This window comes from Gopherus evgoodei, chromosome 4 (genome assembly GCF_007399415.2).
Source record: "Gopherus evgoodei ecotype Sinaloan lineage chromosome 4, rGopEvg1_v1.p, whole genome shotgun sequence".
NCBI lineage: Eukaryota > Metazoa > Chordata > Testudines > Testudinidae > Gopherus > Gopherus evgoodei.
In genome coordinates this window covers 100,610,466-100,637,377 of record NC_044325.1, presented here as the reverse complement: position 1 = coordinate 100,637,377, position 26,912 = coordinate 100,610,466, and the positions used below count along the sequence as shown (strand labels likewise).

The window sequence follows — 26,912 nt, the reverse complement described above, 5'->3', positions numbered from 1 at the left end:
CATTTGTGACAGGCTGATCTTTTGCAAATCATGGAGTATCAGAACAGCCAAATGTTTTATTAATCAGCTGCCATTAACTGTATTGCAGCAAAAAAACCAAAACAAAACAAACCACCACAAAACTTGGCAAGTATTATAAAAAGTGAACATTAGCCATTATGAGTGCCAGGAAGACTTTACATCAAGAAGGTAAGTTATGAGTTTTGCCTTTGTGTGTGAACCAGCTTCTCCAAAGAGTATGGTAAGTCACCCTTTGAAAACAGTCTCCCCATCTGAGACACAAGTGTATATGAAGTTATCTACTACTCTTATGCCATTCTGAATCAGACCTATTCTGTGCATGCTGTGCTGTTGGAGAGAATGTTGACTCCATCTAAAAAGTTATGGTCTACACTGGAGCATTGTGAGTGGATGGTATGAGCGTGTGTCTGAAGCTGTTGACTTCAGTAGTGTCAATGATGTGATGGAAATGATTCGGGGAAAAGTGAGACTGCAGTTTCCATGGACTCATAGCTTGCTACTGCCCAAAATAAGCAAGCAGATGTAAACAGTGTTGAAACCTGCAGCTGCTTGAGCCTGTCAAAAGTGAAAGCTGGCAAGGTAAAACGGTGCCTTTTGCTGAGAGCTAGGGCAGTCTTTATCGTGCTCTGGCTGGAAACCTAGCAACCAAAGGTTAAAGACCATAGCTCATTATCACATATTTTCTTTCCTTGAATAATAGCCTTCAGATTTAATGGAAAATGGATGTAGTAGCAACAGTGATACTGCCACTTAAATAGATATTTATTTGCCAAGAGTGTGAGCCAGTGTAAGTTTGAGCCAGTGGAAATCTGAAATAACTTAATTTAAATAAAGTTACATATACTTTATGCCAATGTAAACAAGAGCAGAATTCAGAGATGTAATTTAACAGAAAGTGACAATGCTTTCATGTTTTTTTCTTTAGATAGATACTGTCCTCTTAGTGTAATGTAAATCTTCCACCATGTAGTTGGAAACCCAGACACAATTGCATTGTACTAGTGAAAAAGATTAAACTTTCAGAATTTAAGCATATGATAACTGTGGTTGGAATTTACAGGATTCTGATCAATTGAGGAATTAACAGCTCCCAGCTTGTTTGCAGTTTTTTTACCCTGAGCGGAGGCATTCTGTAAATATCCCATTCAGCTACTTCCCTGATTGTAATTTGTTTGCTTAACCAACTGTAAGGAGTACTGTATACTAGGATGCACTTTGTACCTTTGTCCTGTTTGTCCAATCGTCTCACCCAGTGCAAGTAGTCAAACACTTTGCACCCTTCTAAAACCATTAGAGTATGTCTACACTGCAGCTGGGTAGACAGACCTGTGCTAGCAGCTCTCAAGCTAGCATGCTAAAAACAGCAATACAGATGTTGCAACTCTGGCTGCAGCTTGGGCTCTCGAGCCACCCTAATCCCATAGGCTTGCTCCCAGCTGCAGCATAGGCATGCCTTTACAGATCATCTCTGAGTTGGAGGAAGCATAGAAAATTGTGGTAAATACTGTTTCTCAGAGTGCAGCCAGAAAGTATTACACTCCTTTTAACTGAGAAGATTAGTTTGGAACAGCAGTTTTCTTCCTTTCTTAAACATTGCATTGCATTGGGCTGAATTTACCCCAACTGAAATTAAAAATACAAGGATTCCTTCTTATTTGTGCAGCTGCACAAATAACTGATGCCCTCAAGGTAGTACAACCACTCGATGTGCTAGTAACACTTATTAGCTACAAAATAGTGACATATCCTGTGGCTTCTCAGAGCAGTGGTTTTCAAACTTTTTTTCTGGGGACCCAGTTGAAAAAAACTGTTGATACCTGTGACCTACTGGAGCTGGGAATGAGGGAGGGGCTCAGGGCTGGGGCAGAGGGTTGGGGTACAGGGATGAAGCCAGGAATGAAAGGTTTAGAGTGTGGGGGGGCTCTGGGCTGGGGTAGGAGTGCAGAAGGGGGCCAGGGCTCTGGGCTGAGCCGAGGGGGGTTGGGTGCAGGATGGGCTCTGGGTTTGGTGGGGCTCAGGGCTGTGGCAGGGGGTTGGGGTGTGGGCAGGGGGTGCAGGCTCTCGGATGGGGCCAGGGATGAGGGGTTTGCGGTGCAGGAAGGGGCTCTAGGTTTGGGGAGGGCTCAGGGCTGGAGCAGGGGATTGGGGTTGCGGCGTGGACTTACCTCCGGCAGCTCCCAGTCAATGATACAGTGGGGGTGCAGAGGCTCTTGCCTACAGGCACCACCCCCTGCTCCCACTGGCTGGGAACCAGCCAATTGGAGTGCAGAGCCGGTGCTCAGGGCAGGGACAGCACACGGAGCTCCATAGCCCCCCCGCCTAGAAGCCAAACCTGCTACTGGCCGCTTCTGGGGCACAGCGCGGTGCTGGAACAGGTAGGCACTAGCCTGCCTTAGCTGGGCAGCATCGCCGATGGGACTTTTAACATCTCAGTTGGTGGCGCTGCCCAGAGCCACTAGGGTCCCTGGATGCTGAGCAAGGCACACCAGTGCCTTACATGCCGCGACCCAGTACTTTGAAAAATGCTGTCTTAGTGTAGCATACTGAAACCAAGAGCCCATCAGCAGTGTTTTCTCTGCCAAATCAGCATAACTAAATGAAGTACATGATGGGGAAAAGCTTTACAGCAAAGGAGAACACATCAAATCTATCCTGTGGTTTTGTTTTACAGAGTTGAATCAACCTGGCTCTAGCAAATGGTTACGTGAGGTTTTAGTCAAAACTCAGTGTATTTATGCAATACTTTAATTGGATATGATAAACCAGTAAATGTTTTTAAAATATCATAGGCCACTGAAGTTTTTCTGTATGTGTTCCAATCTCAGGAGGATTTAGCTATGAAATAAAATAAATGGTTCACTTTCTCAGCTTGTGTAAATGGTCGTAATGGTATTGACTTCAGTGTAACTATACAGATTCACACCAGTTGAGGATTGCGGTCTGGTAACCTCTCCTTTATTCCAGTTACTGTGGGCCAGATTCTCTGCTGATTTTTGCTGGTATATATGAAGAGTAGCCCTACTGAAATCACCAGAGTTACACTGGTTATACATCAGTGCAGATAAGTGGAGAAGTAGATCCTATGGATCAGATTCACCATTGCTCAGCGCTTTGTGTAATCACTTATGCCTTGTGTTTTGTATCCATTATGCATTGGCGTAAACTACACAAGATGCTTAATAATGGTGAATTGAGCCCATATGTTTACCTTTCTTCCCACCTCAGCTGAGATGTGGCAGAGGTAGGAAGAAAGTTCTGTATTTGAGTGAGAAATTCACATATTTTTAAATGAAACCCACTTTGTTCTTCCTCTGACTCCAAGTGTTTTCAACATATCTTCTGGTAATGAGTGTTTGAAATTTCATGGTGACTGAAACACTGCTAGTTATGGTTAGGAATTCTCCCCTATGGAACACACCAGCTATCAGACTGTGTTTTATGCATTTTAGAAGTAAAAAGTAAAACTTGTTTTTCCTAGTTTGCAAGAAACTGGATGAAAGTCAGGCAGGGTGGGAGTTTGCAGAATATTGACTAGACAGAGTAATAACTTGCAGAGCCTACACTGTGAATCTGCACCAGTAGAGCACTCCTCTATCTTACCCACCAAAAGCAGGACAGTTTCATGGCATGGAAATGGAATAATCCCCCCTTTAAGGAATGCCAGACTCCTCCTCTCCCCTTGACAAAGCAAAACCTCACCAGTTTTGCTGTGTCCAGGCTCTTCCACAGCCATCAACCAGGAAAATGATTTGCCCTCTGTTATTTGTCTTGGACTCTGTACAGTTATAACAATGTGTTTGTTTCTTACCATTTCACTCTCTTATTGCCTTATCTGTTTTGCTGGTGGTGGTTTACATGCTGAGTTTGGAAGGGCATTGTATGCAGACTGGATATTTGGGTGAAATGAAATTTTTCTTCTGCTGTATGGCTTGTTTGGGAAACCTGAATAAATGTTTAACTCTAACCATTCCTGATGCCACTGATATCCTTGCGCCCCATGCTCTCAGAAAGAGAGAGCGAGAGATAGGTTAAAGAATCCATGCCACCTCGTGCTGTGATTCTGACAAATCTCACAAGCAAAAACAGTACTGGACTAACCCAGTATTTGGATGGGAGCCTGCAAAGGATCATGTGAAGAAGGAAGAGGTCCTGGTGAGTCAAGATAGAATAAGCAATGCCCATATACAGTTTTAGAGGTACTGTATTTCAGGAAACATTAAAAAAATGCAGTCCTATTGACTACCTGTGGTAATTAGAGCGCATAGTACTTATTGTAAGATTAAGGTACATTTTATAACCCCAGGGTACTGGCTAAAATTAATCTCTGGTAATTAATTTCTGCCCCAACAAATATTCCCTACACTTTCAATAGGGTGAAGGAGTCTTAATTTCCTAAAATGGTGTAACAGAATGCACTAACAGTGTGAACTGCTACTGTATTTCACCCCAAAGATGGCTGTAGCTCGGAAGTGACTGAATTTCTTGAAACAGTTTTTGTAAAGTGCTTTGGTATCAGTTAACATGGAAGATATTCTGTAAATCGGTGGTGGGCAACCTGCGGCCTGTCAGGGTAATCCGCTTGTGGGCCGCAAGGCAGTTTGTTTACATTGACCATCTGCAGGTTTAGATCCTCTGTGGCTTAGGTTTCTATAATGGCATTAAGCACAAAAATTCTTCCCTGAAAATTTCACCCATCTGCAGAAAGTAAACTTGCTTTTTAAAGGGGGAATTCCCTCCACGACAAGGAAAGAGAAGAGCTTTGCTTCACTTTTGGCAGTAATATGCCCTTCATTAAATACATTTCACTGCATCATTCACTAGACTGGAGAAGCTGATTCACACAGAAAGGGGACTTGGTGATTTCTGGACTCAATAGGCTGACAAGTTTCAGAATAGCCAGAATCTAGCAATCTATCTTTTAATGATGTTCAGATCAACGTACCTGTACAAATCTGGGTTTTCTACCGTGAATATTATAAAAAAAAACTCATCACCGCAATCGCCTGACAGATAAGCATTTTTACCACTGACCTCCTACAAACCACTCTTCACAAAGCTTGCCATGGCAGCCTCCCGTTAGAGATTACCACAAACAGAGGTAATAATGTTGATTTATAAACTTTGTTAAAGATAGAAAACACTAATATTTATATTGCAATCAATGTCTTTCTTTAATCGCAGCTGAAGAAGGTTTGCCCCCCTCCTGCCCCACCTGTCAGCCTTCTATGCAAATAGCCCGCCTTTTCTCATTACATTCTCAAATAGTCCCATAGGTAGAGCTAATTGAGTATCACTGCTCTATAAAATCCCACTTTCTAGTATTATGGGCTGAACAGAACCACAGTGAAGAATTTTTACCTGTTACCGGTATTTCCTGCATCTTGAGTTAACTAGTCTAGAAGTGACAGGTTGAACTCCTTTATCAAGATTGTCTGACAGCAGTAATTATTAAGAATGCTATTTTTTAAAACCCTTTGGACTACTGAACTATCATTCTCCAGACAAAGTTTCCAGACACACAAATGAGAGCACAAGGTTAGACACATACTCACTCAGTATCAATCAGCCAAATTACTTTTGAAGGCTGAAACTTGACACACTTTATATGAAATGACTACGTAACGCAATACGTACGAAGTTCCGGATTAGTGGACCCGAGCTGAAAAAATTCTCTTACCGCACCCTCTGACTCCACCTGTCCATAACTCGTGTCCAGATAGCAAACTTTCCAGCCATAGAAATAAACAGCAGACACTAGGAAAGAACCTCCACAACAGTAAGTACTTGGCAACCGGATGCCATATCTGAAGAAGCAAGGAAACCCCTTCGCTGACAATATACCTTGAAAGTGCAAGAAAAATGCCAAGAACTAGACTCCGAGTACTATTTTGAAGAGAACTCTCCCTAACCTCCCCAGACAGAAGTAATGACCCGTAACATTTATCGAGGACATACAGTCATTCTCAACAGAACGTCTACTAATGAGATATGGAAAGACAGGAGAAAAGGAATATTTTCCAGGCAACTGCACTGAAAAAGAACGTTCTCATGCTCTGAAGCTCTCTGGCACATCCCTGCTGAGAGACTGGCATCTGTTCTACTCTATTTGAATGAAGTGGACTTGCAGCACCAAGATGAATGCTTTAAAAAAAAATGTGATTTAAAAATGTACTTGCTAAAAACTATTCTAACTTTTTTGCTGAAATTAACACACAAAAAACCCACTAGCACTAGAAAGGAAGGGTATTAAATTAATTTTACTTATTACAGAGTGTGAGAGTTTCACAGCTAATCTCTAAGTAAACATCTGAGCAGAGCATATTCTGTTTTTAATTATTTATGCATCATTTAGTCTAGTTTACTACAGTTAAACAAAGAACAAGCAAGCAGAATGGGGTAATATTTTGACCCTGATACGGTACCAGCAGAGTCCTCGTGACTCAAATTGTTTCCTGTACATGAGCTTTTGTTTTTCCAAAAGTACACACTAAACACTGTGTCCCATGGAAAAATAAATAAGATGTTTTGACTTCAGTCAGACTTGGTATAAGTGTATGCAAAAAACAATTACTTCACTGACCATGCACCCATTTACACCAGACCTGAATTTGGCCCCTTAAAGGGATGCAAGCTCCTTGGATCCAAACCTGGCATCTATCAATCCTAGCTGAAATCCGAGAAAGGGAATGTTAGTCTGGGAATTTAAATGGCGCCTCTTAACAATGCAGCACCTCCCAGGAGCTAGACTTCAGTGCCAGAACTGGCAAGGAGCCCAGCTCCTGTTCTAGGGACTTGAAACAGTCAGATAATCTGATGGCCTTCATGTGAGAATAATATCAGCTGAGATATTCTGTCAGGGTAGTTTGATGCTTTTTGTGATGCAGAGCCAAAATGAATCACTGTCAGAGGTGAAAGAATTTCCCTTTTGTTCTATCATAGGTTATATTATGCCAAGTGTGTATGGTGCGTAACAGGTGTAAAACAAGACAATGTCCCTGCCCTAAGCAGTTTACAGTCATCTCTAGTGTTATCTGTATACAGAAGAAAGGACACCATCCATACCTACAGGATGGGGGACTCTATCCTGGGAAGCAGTGACTCTGAAAAAGAATTGGGGGCCATGGTGGATAATCAGCTAAACATGAGCTTTCAGTGCAATACTGTGACTCAAAGAGCTAATGTGATGCTGGGATGCATACACAGGGAAATCTCAGATAGGAATAGAGAGGTTATTTTACCTCTATATTTGGCACTCTTGGAACTGCTGCTGGAATACTGTGTTCAGTTCTGGTACTCATAATTCAAGGAAAACGTTGATAAATTGGAGAGGTTCAGTGAAGAGCCACAAGAATGATTAGGGGATTAGAAAAAATGCCTTACAGTGATAGATTGTGCTCTTTGAATCTATACAACTTAGATAAGAGAAGAACAAAAGAGAATATTAAGGGGTGACTTGGTTAGAGTCTGTAAATATCTACATGGTGAACAAATATTTAAAAATGAGCTCGTCAATCTAGCAGAGAAAGTTATAACATGATCCAATGGCTGGAAGTTGAAGCAAGAAATTCAGACTGGAAATAACACACACAATTTTAATGGTCAAAGTAATTAACCATTGGTCATTTTACCAAAGGTTGTGGTGAATTCTCTATCACAGACAATTTTAAAATCAAGATCAGATGTTTTTCTAAAAGTTCTGTGGCCTGTGTTATACAGGAGGTCAGACTAGGTCATAATGGTTCCTTCTGGCCATGGAATCTATTAATGTTTTGGAGGACGGGAGAAAGGTTAGTAGGGTGAAAAAACAAGAGAAGAGCACTATGTGTTTATCATTTGATGTTAGAACTCCCTCCCATCTGAGATTTTCCAGAAATTGTTCTCTTCTTCTCTTCTTTCACCCTCTATAAATCACAACCAGCTGTTATAGGCATCCACAGAAATCATTTGCCCTGCTATCCTCTTGCTTCCTCTGCATCGGTCACCTTTAAAAAGTTCATTTGTTTGGTTAACATTCTATGGTTGTCTGTACAAATATTTTGTTCACACTCCCAAAATGGTAACCATACATTGTGAAATCTGCTCGTTTCTGGTATAAAGCTATTCATTTTTCCCCATGCCTTGTTTTTCCATTCCACTAATGCTAGAGTAACCTGTCCTCTTCCAAAATGTGATGAATGGGTCTGTCATAGTATAATTCCCAGTTTTTAACCTTAGCGTCCAAAATATGGGTACTAGCATGAATTCCCCTAAGCTTAATTACCAGCTTAGATTCTGTAGTGCTGCCACCAATCAGGACTTAGAGTAGAGTGCCTGATAAACTCTGGTCTCCCACCAAACCTTCCCTGGGGACCCCCAAGACCCAAATTTCCCAAAGGGGAATAAACCATTTTCCTTCCCCCTCCTCCCTTCCTCCCAGCTCCTTTCCGCGCTGGGTACACTAGGAGATCACCGTGATTCAAACTCCTTGAATCACAACACAGAAATCAGGTGGGTTCCCCCCCCCCTCCCCCTTCCTTCTCCTTCCCTGTTAAGTACAGACTCAATTCCCTTGAGCCTCAACAAGGGGAAAAACCAGACAGGTCTTAAAGCAAAACTTTTAATAAAAAAAGAAAAAAGGTAAAAGTTATTTCTGTAATTTAGATGGTAAAAGTTACAGGGTCTGTCAGCTTGTAGAAATTGGAGAAAAAGCCTCCTCCAGCAGAAATGCAATTTAAAAATACTTCCAGCCAAATACACATTTGCAAATAAAGAAAAACAAATAAAAAGACTATACCGCCTTTCTACCTTTGTACTTACAAAATTGAAATAGAAGATTAGAGAGCCTGTAGGTACGTGTGGTCACTCTCAGAGCCCAGAGAGAACAAAGCAAAACCCAAAAAACACAAACAAAGGCTTCCCTCCACCGAGATTTGAAAGTATCTTGTCTCCTGACTGGTCCCCTGGTCAGGTGTTTGGTTCCCTGTTTGTTAACCCTTTACAGGTAAGAGAGACATTAACCCTTAACTATCTGTTTATGACAGGGTCCTTTGAAAATCAATGTCCTGCTTTGGACTATAACCTAACAGAATCACCATGGGTTACCTTAAATGTTACTATATTCCTTCAAAAAATTCTATCATCTAAGAATATTCCCACCATATGTGCAGAAAGGTTCTTATTTCTACATCCTCTCCAGCATTTGGCTTTAAAAAAAACAACCACCAAACAGCACAAAAAGGTAACCACAGTTTGTTTTTTTTAAATCCATACTCCATCATTTAAATATTTCCCAGAAAGTTGGAGCTCTCTTCTGCACTTACCTCCTCAGCAGTTCCTATTTGAAGAAGCTTCTCTGAGTAGGAGGATGGAGAGAGGAAATGTGCCAACGTATTGTGGCAGAAATGTCAAAAGGCCAGTAAATACAAGTTGAAAAGTCGTGGCACTGGGCATGCCACAGAATCAAATGAGCAATGTCTGCTTAAAGGCCAAATTTTCAAAAGCATTACCTTTTACTTCACAGCTGTAAGTTGTCTGCACCCATAATTAAATTGCAAGCAAAAACTTGCAAGCAATTAGACTCAGTGTAATCAATTCTCACAATTTTATCTCGTAACTCATTCTTAAAGTCCCATCTCCTGGAATCAGGCATTTGCATGAGAACTTCACAGCTTTCATTTTTTTAAAAAGTAAGTTTCTATCCCTCATTGCAGAGAAAAAAAAATCTCAAAAATGTGAAAGAAGCGCACGCTAAATACTCACAAACCAGGAGGAAGGTAAAAATAATCCAAATATTTATTATTTCAAAAATCAACTATAAGACTATACCATAGTCTTGATTTTTTGGGCATGACTCATGGGTTTTGAATGTTTAAGGTTAGCAATACTGCAGGTTTGTATCTGCAGTTTATTTGGGGGAGGGCTGTGGGCACAAAATGTGAGTGCATGTACTCTCTACAAAGACCTGCATGACTCTAGAATTCAGTTCTTCCCATAGGCTGGATGTGTTATAGACATGGCGCTGTGAGGCCCCACTTTTCCCCCTTGAGGCTTGATCCAAAGTCCAATAACGTCAATGGAAAAAACTCCCCATAATTTCAATGGGCTTTGACTTGGCCCATGGGTATACATGGGCTGAGATGTTAGGATGCAATTATTATTTTGTTATGGCAGTTATTTTATGGGTTTAAGTTGTGGGGCAGTTGATCACTGAGATGAAGAGTTCACTGTATTGACTGTAAATTTTGCTACTGCGTAAGGACCGCTAATGAGCAGGATGGATGATCTTTTTTTTTTTTAAATCAAAATCTATGAATTGCATTTGCAAATAGGGAGGCTGCGTCTCAGCATTCCATAGATTTCCTTCCAAGTATTAACTTCAGCTTTTGTGAAACAATATTCCTAATTTTCCATATTTAGGAGAGAATGAAAATATATTCAAAAGTGTTTAGACTAATGTGATCAGCAAGTTTGAGTTTGTTTTAATATTATCAAAGCAGAAAGGCTACCAGGAGATCATGTCTTTTCTCTTATGAGTCTCCAAACACTCTTATACCAATTTAACAGCATTTCAATAAACCAACAAATGTGTTTCCTAGAATATATTCTCTTCCCTTCCGCCTCAAAACATAACAAAGAATCATAGCAAATTTTATCATCTGCCCTTTTCAGCTATCTTATGGTACCTCACCACCACAATAAAAAAATTAAAATTAAAATTAAAAAAACACCCCAGATAAGCTGCTTGTTTTATTACCAAAAAATGAACAACAGGATGTCACCTCTTTGGATAAAAGAAATTTGGTTACAAAAGAGCATCTATTATCTCTAAAATCTATTATTTAGAAGGCAATCCAGGTCATAGAGCCAATTTTCAAAAGTTTTCATTTAACACTACTTGAAGAATATAGGGCTTACACACATATTTTATGTCTGTTTTTTTGGGTTACTATTGCTTGATATACCTAAGTAAACAGAGACATTAAATTAGAAAGAAGAACTGGCAACAAAACAAAAGGCAACAGATACAGACACTTCTGAGTATTCGGAAATATAACATGGGAGTTATTCAATGAATTAGGGCAAACTTTTCAGAGAATTCATTGAGTCTACTCAGTGCAAATAATGAGTGCAGACCTGAGCTGTAAAGATGACCGAGACAGATGTGTTTAAAAAAAACAAACAAACATCTTTTCTTCATTGATGCCCTTCAGTTTGAAAAAGGGAGCTGTTCTATGGTGAAACATGTTCTAATGCTGCTGAGTGAATACTAAAAGCGCAGATACTGTCTGGGCAGAGAAGTGGCTAAAAATGGCACTTCATTATTCAAAATATCTGGTCCTATAATTGAGAAGTTGAATCAGATCTTCAAGTGGAATGAAGACATGCATGTTCATCTGGCGCATAATCTCAGGACAGCTGTGGGTTTTGGTGGCCAAATTTCATTCCTGCTCCAACAGGACAGAGGAGCAAGTCCAGCTCTCCTGATGAGCACTTAATTGTAGACTCTTAAGGACAAAAATGACTAAGTATTAGCAAAACAATTCTCACGATGTGATTGGCTTTTTACTAGGGTTTAATGATCTACAAATACCTTCTACATGGAAGGTGACAGACATGATGTGATGTACATGAATGTCTTACATTCGAAGTAAGTGTTATGGATGAAAAAGGACCTAAGAGAGCACCCAGTCAATCTCCCTGCCAGTGCAAAAGTGTCCCATAATAACTCATTTTCTAGAGTTTGTCCATGCTAGATTTCAAGAATCTAAGCAATGGGATTTCTACCCCTTGCCTTAGGAAATTATTCCTCAGTCTAACAGATCTCACTGACAGGCTATTTTTCCTACTATGTAGCCTAAATTTTTTCCTTAATTTTATTCCATTACTCCTACAATAGTTCTGTCCCCTTGTATCACCCCAAGTAACTCATATTCCTCTCTGATGTTTACAGCTTTCAAATACTTGAAGACTTATGGTTCTCCAGTAAGCGTTCCTTGACCAAGGTATAGAATTTCCCTCTTTTAATCGTTACTTAAAAAGACAATCCCTCCAAGCCACTGTTCATTTTTGTTGCTCTTTATTAGCTTTCCTTCTGGTCCAGCAATACCTACCTACAGCAGGCAGGCACACATACAATATAATGGCCAAAACACACACACACAACAAATCAATCCCAGCAAATATCTAAGTAGTTTTGTTTCACTAATAGCAACAGTAATGATCTTGGTGCAGGATGTACCATAGTGATTAGTGACCTGAAAAATGTCATCTCCTAGTTTATCACTAATCCCAAGGAAATGCCTTGCACCTTCTCCATGACTGAATCAAGGCCTGCTGCCCTGGAGCTCAGTGAGAGCTGTACTATGCCCTACAAAACTGTTTTAGCCACAATATTAGTGATGATGACAGCACAGCTAAAACAAGACATTAAAGAGAAGTCCCTAGTGTGGCTAAGCACTGCACTGGGACTTGTTACACCCCAGATTTTCCTCCAGTATTGGCTTAATGGATGACTTTGGCAAATCACTTCACCTCTCTGTCTCAGTTTTCCCTCATCTGTAAAATGGGGATAATACTTGCCTGCTTTGTAAAGCATTTTAGGATCTATGGATGAAAAGAGCAAGGCATTTTTATTTTGTCCATCTTTACTGATTTTCCAAATAGAAGTTAAAAAAATGTGTTCCACTTTTTAAAAGGAGGTGGGGGAATAATACCTGAATTGTGCGTTCTACTATGAAAGAGGTTAAAATATCCATTGCTGCTTGTGAGCTATTGTTGAGTGCATAATGGCCAATGTTTGCCTGCACAGTCACTGGATTGCCAGCACTATATCTACCTCATTACTGTACAGAGCTTTTTATAGATTCCATCCTCCTCCAGTATAACGCAGGCCATAGAACTTCCCCAAAATAACTCCTAGAACATATCTTTTAGAAAAACATCTAATCTGGATTTTAAAATTGTCAATGATGGAGAATCTAGCATGACTCTTGGTAAATTGTTCCACCGGTTAATTACTCTCACTGTTAAAAAATGTATACCTCATTTCTAGTCTGAACTTGTCTAGCTTCACATTCCAGCCACTGGACTGTGCTATCTTTCTCTGCTAGATTGAAAAGTCCATTATTAAATACTTGTTTACCATGTAGACATTTTTAGACTATAATCAAATCACCCATTAACCTTCTCTTTGTTAAACTAAATAGATAGAGTTCTTTTATTCTATTACTATAAGGGATGTTTTCTAATCCTTTAATCATTCTTGTGGCTCTTCTCTGAACCCTCTCCAATTTATCAACCTCCTTCTTGATTGTAGGCACCAGAATTGACATAGTATATTTAGAGCAGCGGTTCTCAAACTTTTGTACTGGTGACCCCTTTCACATAGAAAGCCTCTGAGTGCAACCTCCCCCACCCCTATAAATTAAAAACACTTAATATATTTAACACCATTATAAATGCTGAAGGCAAAGCGGGGTTTGGGGTGGAGGCTGACAGCTCATGACCCCCTGAGGGGTCCCGACCCCCAGTTTGAGAACCCTGATTTAGAGTCGGAGAGATTGCATATAAAAACGTATCTAAATTAAGATATTTACAGTAACATTTTGTATACATGTAGACCTACAGCATCAAGTATTTATGGTGTTGCATAAGTAACAATAACCCCAATATCTCCTTTGTCAAAATATATAGTTAAAAAAATTGCAAGAAAACATAACATATAAAGTGTTAGACAACTTCATTGTAGTTATTACTATCCTTACCCAACTATAAGAAAATTTCAAAATATGAGTTGGAATAAAGAAAATTTGGCTATTCTGATAATAAAAACAAATTGTCTGAAAACAATTTTGAAAACCTTAAGACACTACTGTACCACCACTTATGTTTCCTTTCTATATGCCATATGGTGACTGTAAAAAGCTTCTTCTCTGAGAGAGACTTAATTGGGGGAAGGAGTCATTAACATGGGGAAAAAATATATCTTTGAAGTTTTCAGCTTTGGGGTTTTAAAATATATTACACTACAAATAGTTCTTCTTTTAAACCCAGATACTTTAAACAAATGTCTAGCAAACTATGTACTAGGAAAAGCAAACAAAAGAAGTTCAAGTCTATGGTGTGAACTTGCTGGGGAAAATTTAGTAGTAGTTCCAAGAAATACTCCATACCAACACATGTCCTTATTAGCAGGAATGCTGCATGATGTACAATCTGACTGTCATTCTACTTTGGTACACAGCTTGCCAGGAAGTTAGATTACAAAATTAGTTTCATTCCCAAGTACTATACTGCACATAAGAGATACACATTAACCCCTTCACTGCTATAAGTACATAACTGTGTTCCACATTTTCTTTTAAGCAAATCTACCTGGTACCCAGATAATACAGTGTTTAAAGCCTTAAATCAGTGGGGTTGGATCTGGCCCTACTCTAGACAGACACTATTCAGCATTAGAATATTATGCCTCTTCTGTTTACCAGCAGACAAGCGGTAGTCACTTAAGATCTGCAAGTGAGTGGTTCCCTTAGTATAAAGGGTCCATAAACATAAGCCATTTCAAGAATTCCCATGTTCCTTGCACCCACACAGTTTCTCCCTCTGCCAACTTTCAATCACTGCAGGCACCTTCCTCCTCTTTCCCCCAGTTGCTTCTTTCTAGTCTCCTTCTTACCCTAGTGATGTCAGAGCTTGGGCCTTCTCTGCTGCCTTGATCCCTTCAGTGTTATCTTCAGCCTCACTTCATTAACCCATTACAATTTTCACCCTGACTTATTTCCTCATACAATTGTCATCATCACTGCTCTCCCAGCCCCATGATATTCAGCCTTGTTTTCCCTCCGTCCCCTCGGCCATACCACCGCCTCCAAGAAGCCTGGCTTACCCTCACTGCTGCAACTTCAGCTACTTCAAGCTGGTGCTTTATAGTGCTCCAGAACTGCAAATTGGTTGCTGCAAGTATGGCACTTTGTTATATCTCCCTTAGCAGTACATCAAGAACCAGTGGGGTGATCTTCCAGTGTGGAATGAAGAATAGACTTCTAAGCCAGAGACCCAGGGAACTGTTGGTTTGTCTGCAAGCAGCTGTAGCACTGGTTAAAAAAAGGGTTCTACCCATGAAGGATGGCAGTCCAGAAAAAAGAAACTAATTACTGATAGCAAAGCAGTAGCAATGCACTGTTATTCCAGTCCATAGTGCCCCATGCCAGCATGCCTCAATGTGTCCCTGGTGATTGCCTCTGGAGTTTAAACTGATTCCAGTTCTGAGGGTGATCTATGCAATGTAAACACCCCCTCCTAGGGACTGGACTGAGACAACCAATTCGTTTTGGCTAGGATACCAAAGAGCTGCCAGGCAAAAGTTATTTTCCAAACATACGAACACAGACCAGACCAAAGGTTCCAAACTACAAATAGAAGGTACTTTATACAGTTAACAGTGTCCTGGATAAATTGTAAATATTCATGCAAGATAAACTTATTACTGTTTCAATAATTAATATTTTATTATATTTGCTAGCAGCAAGACTTCTCAAACATACATGGCTATTGAGAAATCCCCTTTCATCTCCATTTTAATAAAGTTAGTGGAGAAATTTTCATGCTGATGCTAACAGAACAAGTTTAATTAGAGTTCAGTAATAGGATAAAGGGCAGTAAACCACAAAGGAGTATTATTATTCCACACAGGCTCCCTGTGCAGGACTGACCCAGCAGCTTGTTCCAAGAAAGAAGCAAAATAAAAGTGAAAGAAGTGATAACATAAGAAAGGCGCCAGGAGGGGCGAAAAGAGACAAATCACAGCAATATCAGAAGCCAGAAAGCTGTTGTAACCTAAGCACAGTAAGTGGAAGATTTATGAAAAGCAAGGTAAATTTTAGCTCTGCAATCATTTCAGTGTTTGACTATCATTGGTATTCTTTGATTTCCTGACAAAGTACTTCTCTGATCTAAAACTTCAAATTCTCAACAAAGTTAAATTTTGGAACCATGTGATAAATTACATATTTTGCACCACTGACAGTCTCACCTGCACGCTATCCATTAAATCCAATAGGATGCCTGATGGTAGTAAAAATAAACGTGCATAAATGCTTGAATGAATAAGGCCTGATTGCTCTCTACCAGATTTATTCCTTACTTTTCACCCCACTGACCAGCTTCAAACAACTATCTTCTTAAAAAATAAAGCCACAAAATTATCTCTCTCCCCAAAATATGGAAATTCCATTTTCCCAATCTCTGGTATTACACTAGCTTGAAGTACAGAATGAGCAATATTCTGCATCACTGCCTGAAAAAACCTAGTTTTGTTTGTTTGGTTTTTATATTTAACTATTAAATTTCTCTGGGCATCTCTGAACAAGAGATTTGAAAAATAGAAGATGGCTATAAATAGTACCAATAACTTTTTCTAAAACTTTCTAAAGATGTTTTCTGTAAAATATGAGGCACAGACAGAACACCTGGAGTAGAGTGACACCAAGGAAATATTAGCTCTCATTGGAATGATCTGCATAATCAGGATGTGGCAATACCCCCATCTCAGCTCATACCAACAAAACCTTTATACCCACCATCATGCCAACCCACAAGATCAGAATTCTTCTTCCACATTATGCTTCTTCCACCACTTCAAACCTTGTGGTGCTAAGTACCAGAAGGTTGTGAGGAACAGAAGATACTGGAGTTCAGGAAGTGGACTATAATTTAATTTCCTTAGCCACTGGCCTGCCTGATAGCGCTGCTCTGATATCTGGCTGAATGACATCATGCAGCAGCCAAAGAACACAGTGAAGAAACCACCTACTCTGATGCTCTCTGTACCCCCCAGATGGCTGAACTTGAGCAGTGAAGAACGCATACGTCAGATTCTTTTGTGCAGTAATTAGTTATGAAAGAGGTGCCGGGGCTGAAGCAACTTTTTTTACATTCATAACTGATGCAGCAAGCCCAGAGGTGCCAGGGCTATCAACTGCCAAGACTCAGCCCTGGCACAAGTTAAGCACTGCTTTTGGGCTTTCTCAGGCAAAACTCCCATAAGACTTCAGTATGAGTTTGCATGAATGAAGATAGCAAGTTAGTTTGTAAGGTTCTCTGGGATCCTTCAGTAAGAAGGGAACTATACCAAATAAGTGTCAGCCTGATACTGGCAACTACTGGTAGTTAGAAAGTGTTTTGAAATATTACTTTGTGTGTAAATCAAGTGGTTTGTTTTTAATATTTAAAAGTTCTGCTGGGCTGAGCTGTAAACAGAACTGCTTTATTCTAGATGATAAACAAAAACATTGACTTTAATTTTAAAATAAAAAAAGGGTAGTCTTCACTCACATGATTCCTCTTGCTTTCTCCATCTTTTATAGATGTAATAAAAGTCTCAGAATAGATTGTTGATCCAGTTTTGTTATCTGTAACCTAATATGGCAAAACAGGAACAATAAATTAGATGAATATGAATGCAATTTTAGTCCTCTGTTACTGTTTAGTACAGTATTACTCTAACATTAATCCTATTTATTTTCATTTCCTGCCCTGCAATAGTGACTGCAGCTGGTAAAAGTGGATAATGAATCCCACTATTCTTTTTCAGAATGTCATAGTAAAGAAGCTAATCAATCAAGTATTGAGCAGCAATCACTTTTACATTCCACAGTAAGTATCACATCTGTATTCCATATTCTCCAGGCATTACTATGCAGTGTGAAAAGTCACTACAGCAATGGAACAAACCAAACCATTTTGCCACATTAACCATTTTCCACTTCCCCACCTAACTGCTAATTCTAGAAGCAAATCATACACAAGACGTTCATGAATTCAACTCTAGATTCTCTAAAATTTTTCAGCATTTGACAAGCTCTTACTCTGCAAGGCCAGCACAAGCAAGGGTAAATAGTTATATGCATTGTTTCATACCTTGTCAATTTCCTGGTGGGTATGAAGGGTTTTATTACCAATTTTGGTGTCTGTGTTGGATTCATTATGGTAGCTGGGAGGTAAGTTTTCAAAGTCAACTTCTGATGGTTTTTTTGCCCCTTCTTCCTCAGCCTCCATCTAACAAATGCAATAAACTAGTGAGCAAGACATTCATCATCGGTGATTGTAACCTTTGGCAAAAAACAATAAAACAGAGCAAGGAACACTATGTCCTACCCTAAACAGTGTCACATTTATTAGTACTGATTTCTATTGTATGAAAAGGCTTCCTCAACTGTCTCAAAAATGAGCATGCCAGCTTTTTTAATGCAACAGACTGCCCTGTCATGATACTGGAGCACCAAACTCTATTTAAAGTAAGAGAACAAGGCAGCCTTTCTATGGAATTGAATGTCAGGAGGGTAAGTGAGCGCTGCAGAACTTCTTAATATCCACCGTGTGCTGAAACTGAGTTAACATTTAATCAGTAGCCAGCCTATCTACTTTTTCCTGATAAACACTACTCTTGAGATAGATTGTCACACCTGAGGAAGAGCAGGGAAAGGTTCTGTAAGGACAAAGAGCATCATCCAAAGTCACTGAAGTCAAGAGAAGGTCTTTCATTGGCTTTGGATCAGGACCTGCATGCTCAATCTTGCACTTCTTATCAACATGCAAAATTCCCATTGTATTGGAGTGCAATCACAGCCTTAATTCTGCCCCATGCATTCCTAGTGCTATGATCACACTCGGAAGGAGATGATGAGATCGCTCTTTGAATTAAAGAGTAAAACAGGAATGGAATTTTAAAGTGCACAAAACCAGGAAAGAAATTTTTGTGAACAAGAGGAATTCCTGGGAACATTAACGGAGTTCCAAATAAACTAGTTATTTACTTGAGACCTCTATATTAGGTCTAAAATACTGTAAAGTTCACCAGGTTGATCTTTAACATTTTTCCCAGGGGCACATGTCCCACTAGTGATGGATCTTCTTTTGGAGTGTCTGTCTTTTTTCTAACCGTTTTTGCTCTGGACATTTTTAAAAGTGTGTAATATTTACAATACCTCATACCTCAGTTCTCTGTACCCATCATTATGTTAATTTAAAATTAATAAGGATGGGGTTAGATTTATCATAGTTGGACCATAGCCAATCTTTCTTTATTAAGCACTGACAAAGTACATTTGGCATTGTACAATAAAGACATGGTATCTACTCCATTGGGGCTTACAATCTAAATTAAACACACAATAGAGGATAGATGTACAATACAGCAGTTGTGCAGATGAAGATCAAAAGTTCAGATGTAGTGATTTTAATTAAATATTTTTAAAGATTTATTTCTCAGGTGGTTTATCACAGAAAGGCTTCTTGGAATAATTGATTTTATTTGAGAAGGGATTTAAAGAGCAAAGGGTTGGTTTGAGGCACAGTATAAAAAGGAAGATTTGTAAGGGGCAATATAGAAAAAGGCTCCTTGCAGAGAATGGGGAAGAATGTAGAGGATGTTTTTGTGGATAATACACTGGACTAAGATTCAGAGGTTCAGTTTCTGGCTTAGTGATGTTTCTTTTCCTGTGTGATCTTGGGCAAGTCACTTAGTCTCTTTGCATCTCAGTTCCCCATCTGTCAAATGACAGCAACATGCTCTTTCTCCCACTCTGTCTAGTTTATTTATACTATAAGCACTTCAGGGCAGGGACTCCCTCCCACTACATTTTTGTACAGTTCCTAGCAAAATAGGGGACTGATTTCAGTTGAAGCCCCAAAATGCTACTGTAATACATATAATAGATAGGAAGAGGGCCTGTGTTAGTGAAGGGCACTAGGAGGAAACAATATCAAAGATAAGCAGAAGTGTGGGTATGCACACAACTGGAAGTGAGGGTGAGAAATGTGAATACAAGCGGAATGTCCAAATGGTGGAAAAGGAAGATTGTTTCTGCAGCAGCGGCAGCACTTTGTCTCTCTCTGTTTATACGATGTGCTCATCACCACAGTATCTGAGTGGCTTCCCTCCCCCACTATACCTCATGTTGTGGATAGACTGGAGGAGAGAAAGGCAAGAGAACAGAAAGGAGATGATTGAAGCACGAACAAGGGTTATAATCGAAAGGTGAAGAACATTTTTAAGAGATTATATAGAGAAAAAATGGAAGGAAAAAATAAGTTGAGCAGGGAGAGTGTTTATAGGATAGAGGTAGGGCACAGAGTGAAAGGTGTGAAAATTCTGCTGCATGGCATCAATTTTAACCTAGACGAAACTAGTGGTATCCTGCTAGGAGCAAAAGGAGAGGGGGAGGAGGGTGTCAGGAGACAGACAGATAACAGTCAGCAAGGTTGAAAGTGCAGGAGCTGATCTAAAGGATCAGTGCTGCGTTGCCAGGAAAATGATCACATTCAAGGAAGTAAGAACAAATGTGTAGAGAAGGAAGGCTCCATGGTGCCTGGATTTCAGGCACTCAGTAGCATGGAAACAGGAGCAGAGGAAGCAGATATAAAGGGTAAGTAGAACTGAAGATTGAAAGAGTGGAGCAAGTTTATTGGGAAGAAGGCACCTGATAGCTGCACAGATGTCCAATATTAACAGACAAGTCACAAACATAACATTTTAAGATGTTAGTTACTGGGCAATTTTGGACCTTTTTTAAAAAGTCCACTCCAAAATTTTTGACCACAAGTGCCTAAAATAATTGAGAACCATGCATGCTAAACTCCTTTGGAAATCTGACATGTTTCTTTATGTGTGTTTAAATCTTGAATTCGGTGCCAAAAGATTTAAAATGTGGGCCCTCATTCACAAAATGATGCAATGACCTAACAAAGTTCATCTAGTTATAGAATATCATGAACCATTTGAAATTTTTTCCTCCTGTTACAACATAGAGTTGAGCTTTTCAAAAAACTGTTTGTTCCCAGATTGAGAACAAATTTTAATCTAGAACAAAATTTTATAGTGCTGTTAACCACTGAAAACAACAACTACTAATGGAAATACTGACACATCCTTAAGGATAGTTGCGCCTGAAGCACAGGACAAGGCTGTTTTCCATAGAATAAGAATTTGCACATTATTAAGAGAGGTTTTTATGTGGATTTTAATGGAGCTGGATGCAGACAGCAAGGGTATAATGTAATAAATGAGTAAACCAAATCTGTGTTCCATCTTAGGGCTCATTCTGTTCTACTGCAGTACAGAAGCGTGAGTTTACTCGTACATCAAGGATGGAATAGGCACACAGCTCCCTTATTTTCATCTGCAAAACAACGACGTCTCTGAGGGGAATCTGCTCCAAAGTTACTACATTTGTAGGCAGCATCTTTAAGCTTCTGAGAGAGCTTTCAGGTGCAAACGCCCGCAGGGGAAGCCCTGTGACAAAAGCATGCTGATAGGAAGCCAAAGTAGAGCTACACACAGAGGCAGTTTGGGGGCACAGGGCTTCCCCATAGCGGACCCTGTGCCTCTGGCCAACAGCCTGTGGGAATCTGCAGGACATGGGAGAGAAGCTGCATGTCAGTGGAAAAATTTGGAGTATGCTATGAGGAAACAGCTCCTGAGCACAAGTTACTTGAACTTTTAGTTCATTCTGTGTGACTGAAAGTGCAACTAAGACAGGCTGTATTATCTCTGCCATTCAGGGAAACTGACAGCTTGATGCAGCTGAAACATATGAAATATTAAGAAATAATTTCCACAGACTTATGATGCAACCATCTAAACAAAAAATATACTGCATTCCATTTCTGTACTTTAGTTACAGTGCTCTATCAGTACCATGTCAACATTCTATAATGAAAATGCTGACAATCTTGCATTAAACATTTAGGGATTTGAAATTAGGCAGTAAAATTCACTATGGGCTGACTGAAGGGTCTCAGCTCAACTGTTAATACAGTCATTTAAAAAAATACATAGTTTTTGCTATTTTAAAATGGTAAATTTTGCCCTCATATTTTGTCCACTGCTCTCAGTAACTTTCTCCGAAGTTGCCTACAAATAGCCAAGGTTAGAATTTGGCCCTAAGAAAGGCTCCAGGGAGAAAGGAAAGAGGGAGTTAACTAGACAGTTTTAAGGTTTCAAAACTTCTTTAACAAAATGAATTTTGGATCCGAATTTAGGCCCTGCTCGCAAAAGTTGCTGAGTGGCTTCAACTGCAATTGACTTAATAATAGGAAATAAGCATTTGTAATTAAAAAAAATACCTAGGAAAGGGAAGTTTAAAAGAAAAATACCTTGTTTTCTGCACAGTCAATTCTCTCTTGCTATAGGCCAGCAACAACTTAGGAGTGGTCAACCTGAGCAGGAGCCAGACTTTGCCAACAGATGTTGCCAAAGAGCCACAGTAATAAGTGAGCAGCCTCCCATCAGCTCCCCTCTCCACCCCCACGCTTCCCAGCACCTCCCACCCATTGGCAGCCCCACCGACCAGCGCTTCCCCCTCCCTTCCTGAACCTCCCAATCAGCTGTTTCGTGGCATGCAGAAGGCTCTGCAGGGAGGAGCAAAGGCACTGAAGGCTCAGAGGAGGGGGCAGGAAGGAGTGGAGTGGAGTCAGGGCCTGTGGCAGAGCCAGGAGTTGAGCAGTGACCACCCCCCAGCACATTGGAAAGTTGGTGCCTGTAGCTCCAGCCCCAGAGTCAGTGCCTATACAAGGAGCCATATATTAACTTCTGAAGAGCCACATGTGGCTCAGAGCCACAGGTTGGCCATCCTGGACTAGCCCCGGGAGCAAAGGGAGCGATTTGTGGGGGGGGGGGGGCTCTGAAACACAAGTGAAATAGTTGATGCCTCCAGTGGCTACCCAGTACAATAACTAGAGCCCAAAAAGTTATTTTAAATGCCTTGTTTTATTACAGCTGGGAGACACAGGCAAAACTCTCACTGACCCTTGAATGACACTTCTGTCCACAGAAGTGCAGAATCAAGCCCCAAATGCTCAACTTTAAGGGCCTGATGCAGCAATTGAATGAGCATTTCCTAGGAAAGCACGTGCTGAATCTCTAGCCTCAAATGAGATTCAGGGAGATTGACAAGTAACATCTTTGAGGGGAATCAAAAACGTTTTGCAATTGTTAACAAAAACAGAGCAAGATAAAGCTAAGGGCCTAACGCAAACCCACTATTGCACCACACTACTGAAAGGCTTTCCAGCAGAAGAGATGTCTTCAGGGTTTTGAGGATAGGAATGCTAAAGCAAGAAAACAACTTTAAACCTTTTAGATATATTAGTTTCTGATTCTGCTGCTTTTACCTTTGATGAGCATCAGGAGGACTCTCAGATTCTGGGAGACGCTCTGATCCCAGGATGAAGAAATAAATTATTGTTTCCACAAAGTTAATGATTTGCTGCTACATGGGAAACTCCCTCTTCAAATACCAGAGAGGAGAAGGCAGCAAGGGGTGGGGAAATATTTCAAACAGCTCCAAAGGGCCACACCAACACACACATGCTATACACACACACTGCATAGCCACACACACCCCACTTGCCTCCCCAAGCCTAAAGGCTCACACACAAAAGGCCTAGACAGCCACACAAACACACTAGGGTGACCAGACAGCAAGTGTGAAAAATCAGGCCGGGGCTGGGGGGTAATAGGAGCCTGTATAAGAAAAAGACCCAAAAATCGGGACTGTCCCTATAAAATCGGGACTGTCCCTACAAAATCGGGACATCTAGTCACCTTAACACACAGACACACACACCCTTCGGCCTAGGAACTATCCCAACAAACGGGGGGAAGCCCCAGGCAATAAGCCTCTATCCCCTTCACAGGTGGGATGGGATCTAGGGGGCCGGGCGGGGGTCTCACCTCCTTGACCGCGTTCCGCAGCTTGTGCTGCGTGTCCTCCATCAGCTCCTCCACCTCGCGGAACATTTCGTTCAGACTGGCCTCCTCCCGAGGGAAACTCGGCTCCGGCTTCCCGGGCGGCAGCAGGGCGCCTCCATCCGCCGCCGGAGCTGCCCAAGCCGCCCCCAGCAGCAAGGGCAGGACCAGGAGCAGTAGCATCCTCAGCCCTGGGCGGTCGCCGAAGCCCAGCCGCAGCGGCCGCCTGGGAAGGAAGAAAGACAAACGCTGAGCAGCGGGCCCGAGGAGAGCCCGGCCGCCTGGCCACAGCGACGCCTCGCCCTGCCGCCGGGGCCGGGGCCGGGGCCCCTCCGCGCCCCTCCCCCGGCTCCCGTGCCTGCCCCCACCGCTCCGCATTGCCAGCGCCCCCGGAGACTCACGCTCTCTCCCAGCACAGACGCGCTCCCTGAGCCGTGGCCGCCGCCGCCTCCCTAGCAGCCCTGGCGAGCAGGGGAGATGCGCGCCGAGCTGTGAAGCCTCGAGCCAGCGGCGCTGCTCTGCTCCGCGCTGCGCCCCGGGGGCTCCCAGCAGCCTCCCCCTCGGCCGTCTCCCTTGCTATTGGCTGCAGCTGAAGCCGGAGAAAGCGGGGACTGAGCGCGGTGTGGGAGGGACCAGGTGCGCGCCTGCTCTGGGAGCAGAGTGTGGGGGACGGGGGCTCGGTGCCAGCTTCCTTTACAAAGCCTGGCAAGCTCCCCAGCTCGTTCAGTGTGAATTGGGGGGCGGGGGACACGGCTGAGGCTCCCCAGGCTTTGCCCAGCCCCGTCCCTCATTGGCAGCTTGATTGAAGCTCTTGCAGGGCCGCGTTTAGTGTACGCGAGGGACAGCGGCGCTACAGACCCCTCCTGAGAAGAGAGGTTGGCTGCAGAGAGCCGTGGAGCGTTTAAATGTGCAAGCGCCATCCTTCTCCAAGCAGTGGCTCTTTGCATCAAAATGGAGCATATTATATTAGGGCCTATGGTATCCATTGACTACAACCTGGCTTTAAGGGTTAAGAGTAGCAAGTCATCACAGCTCCCACCTTGCAATGCACTATATTGTTACCCTCTGCTTACCATTGGCAATGTGTGTGGAGCTGTACAAGAGAGAAAAATCAAGCCCAGCCCCAGACTGTTAACTCCTGCTTAACTTTACACACCCTGACTTCAGTGCCAAAAGTTAAGCACTTTTATAAGCCTTCGCAAGTTTGAGGCCTAAAAGACAGGATGTGCTGGGAAGGAGAATTAACAAAATATTGCTACATTTCTCCAACCAGGGGTAAGATTTTTGCATCGGTCTATGGAGTGCTGGCAAGAGCAAGGTGCTTGTGAGCGCCTGCTGAGCTGTCTTCTTCACTCTCTCATGATAATGGGAAATGGGCTTCCCTGGAAAAGGAGCCTCAGGAAGAGCTCTGAGCAAATGCACCATTTTTTCTCAATTGTACTGGGAAAAGGAGTAAGTGGGGGATGGGAAGGTATCACGTAGCAGCTACTCTTTTGTTTGTCTTCTTGCCTGGTGATGTCAGTGCCTCACAGGTGCAAGGTGTTGCTTTATGGAGAGGGAAAGGAGTTGAGGAGAGGCATTCCCTTATAAGGGCTGTCGGGGGAGCTCTTCTGCTGTCTTTAGCAAAGACTTATTTGCTGTGCCCCCTTTGCACTCTCCCTTATTTTAACCCTTACCCACATTTCCGTATTCAAAGATGAGTGCAGCTGTGGGCCCCATTACAGAACACCATGGGCTTCATTTGACTCATGGCTGCACTTTAGTCACCTCTGGCCTAAAGTGTTATATGCTAAGCTGATGAGGCTAACCCTGAGTCCTAAGGTTCCTAGAATATATGTTTCCATCAATGATAGAAAATGCAAAGAAATAGAAAGCATAAGCAGAAAGGTTTAGGGCTGGTCTGTGCCAAACAGCAGCAAAGTCCAGGCAGATATTGCTCCTCATCCAGACATTTAAAGGCTTTCCTATTGCTGGCATGGGACAGGCTCAGAGTTGACTATATATGCTGGCTGAAATGATGGGGAAAAGAATTAGAACTCTCTGTACATTTCCAAATGGGAACTGATGAAGGAAGAAAAGATAGCAAGAAAATAGTTCAGTATGAATTTCAAACCCAATATTGATGGGGATGAGAGTTCTCTGGTAAATATTAGAAAAAATGGTATAATTTGGTAACTTTTTTTATGCCATGGGGATCGTGGCAGCTGCAGTTTGTCTCATTTATACATTTCTCGTTCTAATTTCCTGTCCTAGGTCAGGTGAGTCATGCTTCCCTATAATTCCTGCCAATTCCAAGAATTAAGTGGACTTTTGGTCATCAGTATTTCTTGTTTGTGGCTGACAAGAGAGACTGCTTTCTGTGAGAAAGAATTTCTACATCTGCCTTCTCTTCAGCCTCTTTTTCTTTCCTTTCCTTCCAAGACACAGTATCATGTATTATTAATTATTACTTGCATCTTTCCCATGAGATACAGCATCTTTTCCTCTCTGCTCCTCACCCTAGGAATTCATCAGAGAGTTTGCAGATGATCAGTTTTAAAGGAAAAATGGACTGGTGAGTTCCCTTAAAATATTTTATTTTCAGGCTGTCAAGGCTGAATCCCAACTGTCACTTTGGGTACAGAAGGTGGGGGCCCACAAGGGTTCTAAAAATTAATACTCACCACTCCAGGCTTGTACTGAACTCCCAAGATTACAGCTTGTCTCTGACATTGGCTTTGTAATTGCTGCCACCACCGAAATGTGAAAAAAACCTTTGGAACCAGGAAGGCGCGTACACACACACGCACACACACACACACACACTCTCTCTCTCTCTCACTTCTTTCCTAATTTTTAAAAGTTCTAGCCTTCCCATTGGCTCTTTTGGTAAGGTGCCCACTATTTTTTTTTAATTTGTGGGGACTTTTTAACCCTTTACAGGTAAAGCAAGTAGAGAACAGATACCAAGAGGGATTTTACAGCTAAAGGGGATGAGCAGTAGTAGGTAAATCAGAGCATTGAGACTAGTGGCTTGTCTACATAGTGGGGTAATGTGCTCTTGATTTCTAAAGCACACTAATGAATTGTGCATTAATTGGTCCATAGACCTTGGTGGTGTATACTAAAAGTTCCCTAGTTCAGTGGTTCTCAACCAGGGGTCCAGGGACTCCTGAGGGGGCAC

At 41.6% G+C, this 26,912-nt stretch overlaps 1 protein-coding gene across 1 annotated transcript in view; it reads right to left on the bottom strand.

The window, feature by feature from the left end:
- DKK3 (dickkopf WNT signaling pathway inhibitor 3) overlaps positions 1-24,362 on the bottom strand; it is a 54,754-nt gene extending 30,392 nt beyond the window's left edge. Inside the window, exons 1-4 of the mRNA XM_030560348.1 lie at positions 24,151-24,362; positions 23,735-23,975; positions 17,920-18,057; positions 17,335-17,418 (exon numbers count right to left, since the gene is read on the bottom strand). Of these exons, the coding sequence (XP_030416208.1) occupies positions 17,335-17,418; positions 17,920-18,057; positions 23,735-23,932 (420 nt within the window). The 5' untranslated portion in view covers positions 23,933-23,975; positions 24,151-24,362. The remainder of the gene's footprint in view (positions 1-17,334; positions 17,419-17,919; positions 18,058-23,734; positions 23,976-24,150) is intronic.
- Positions 24,363-26,912: the final 2,550 nt, after the last annotated feature.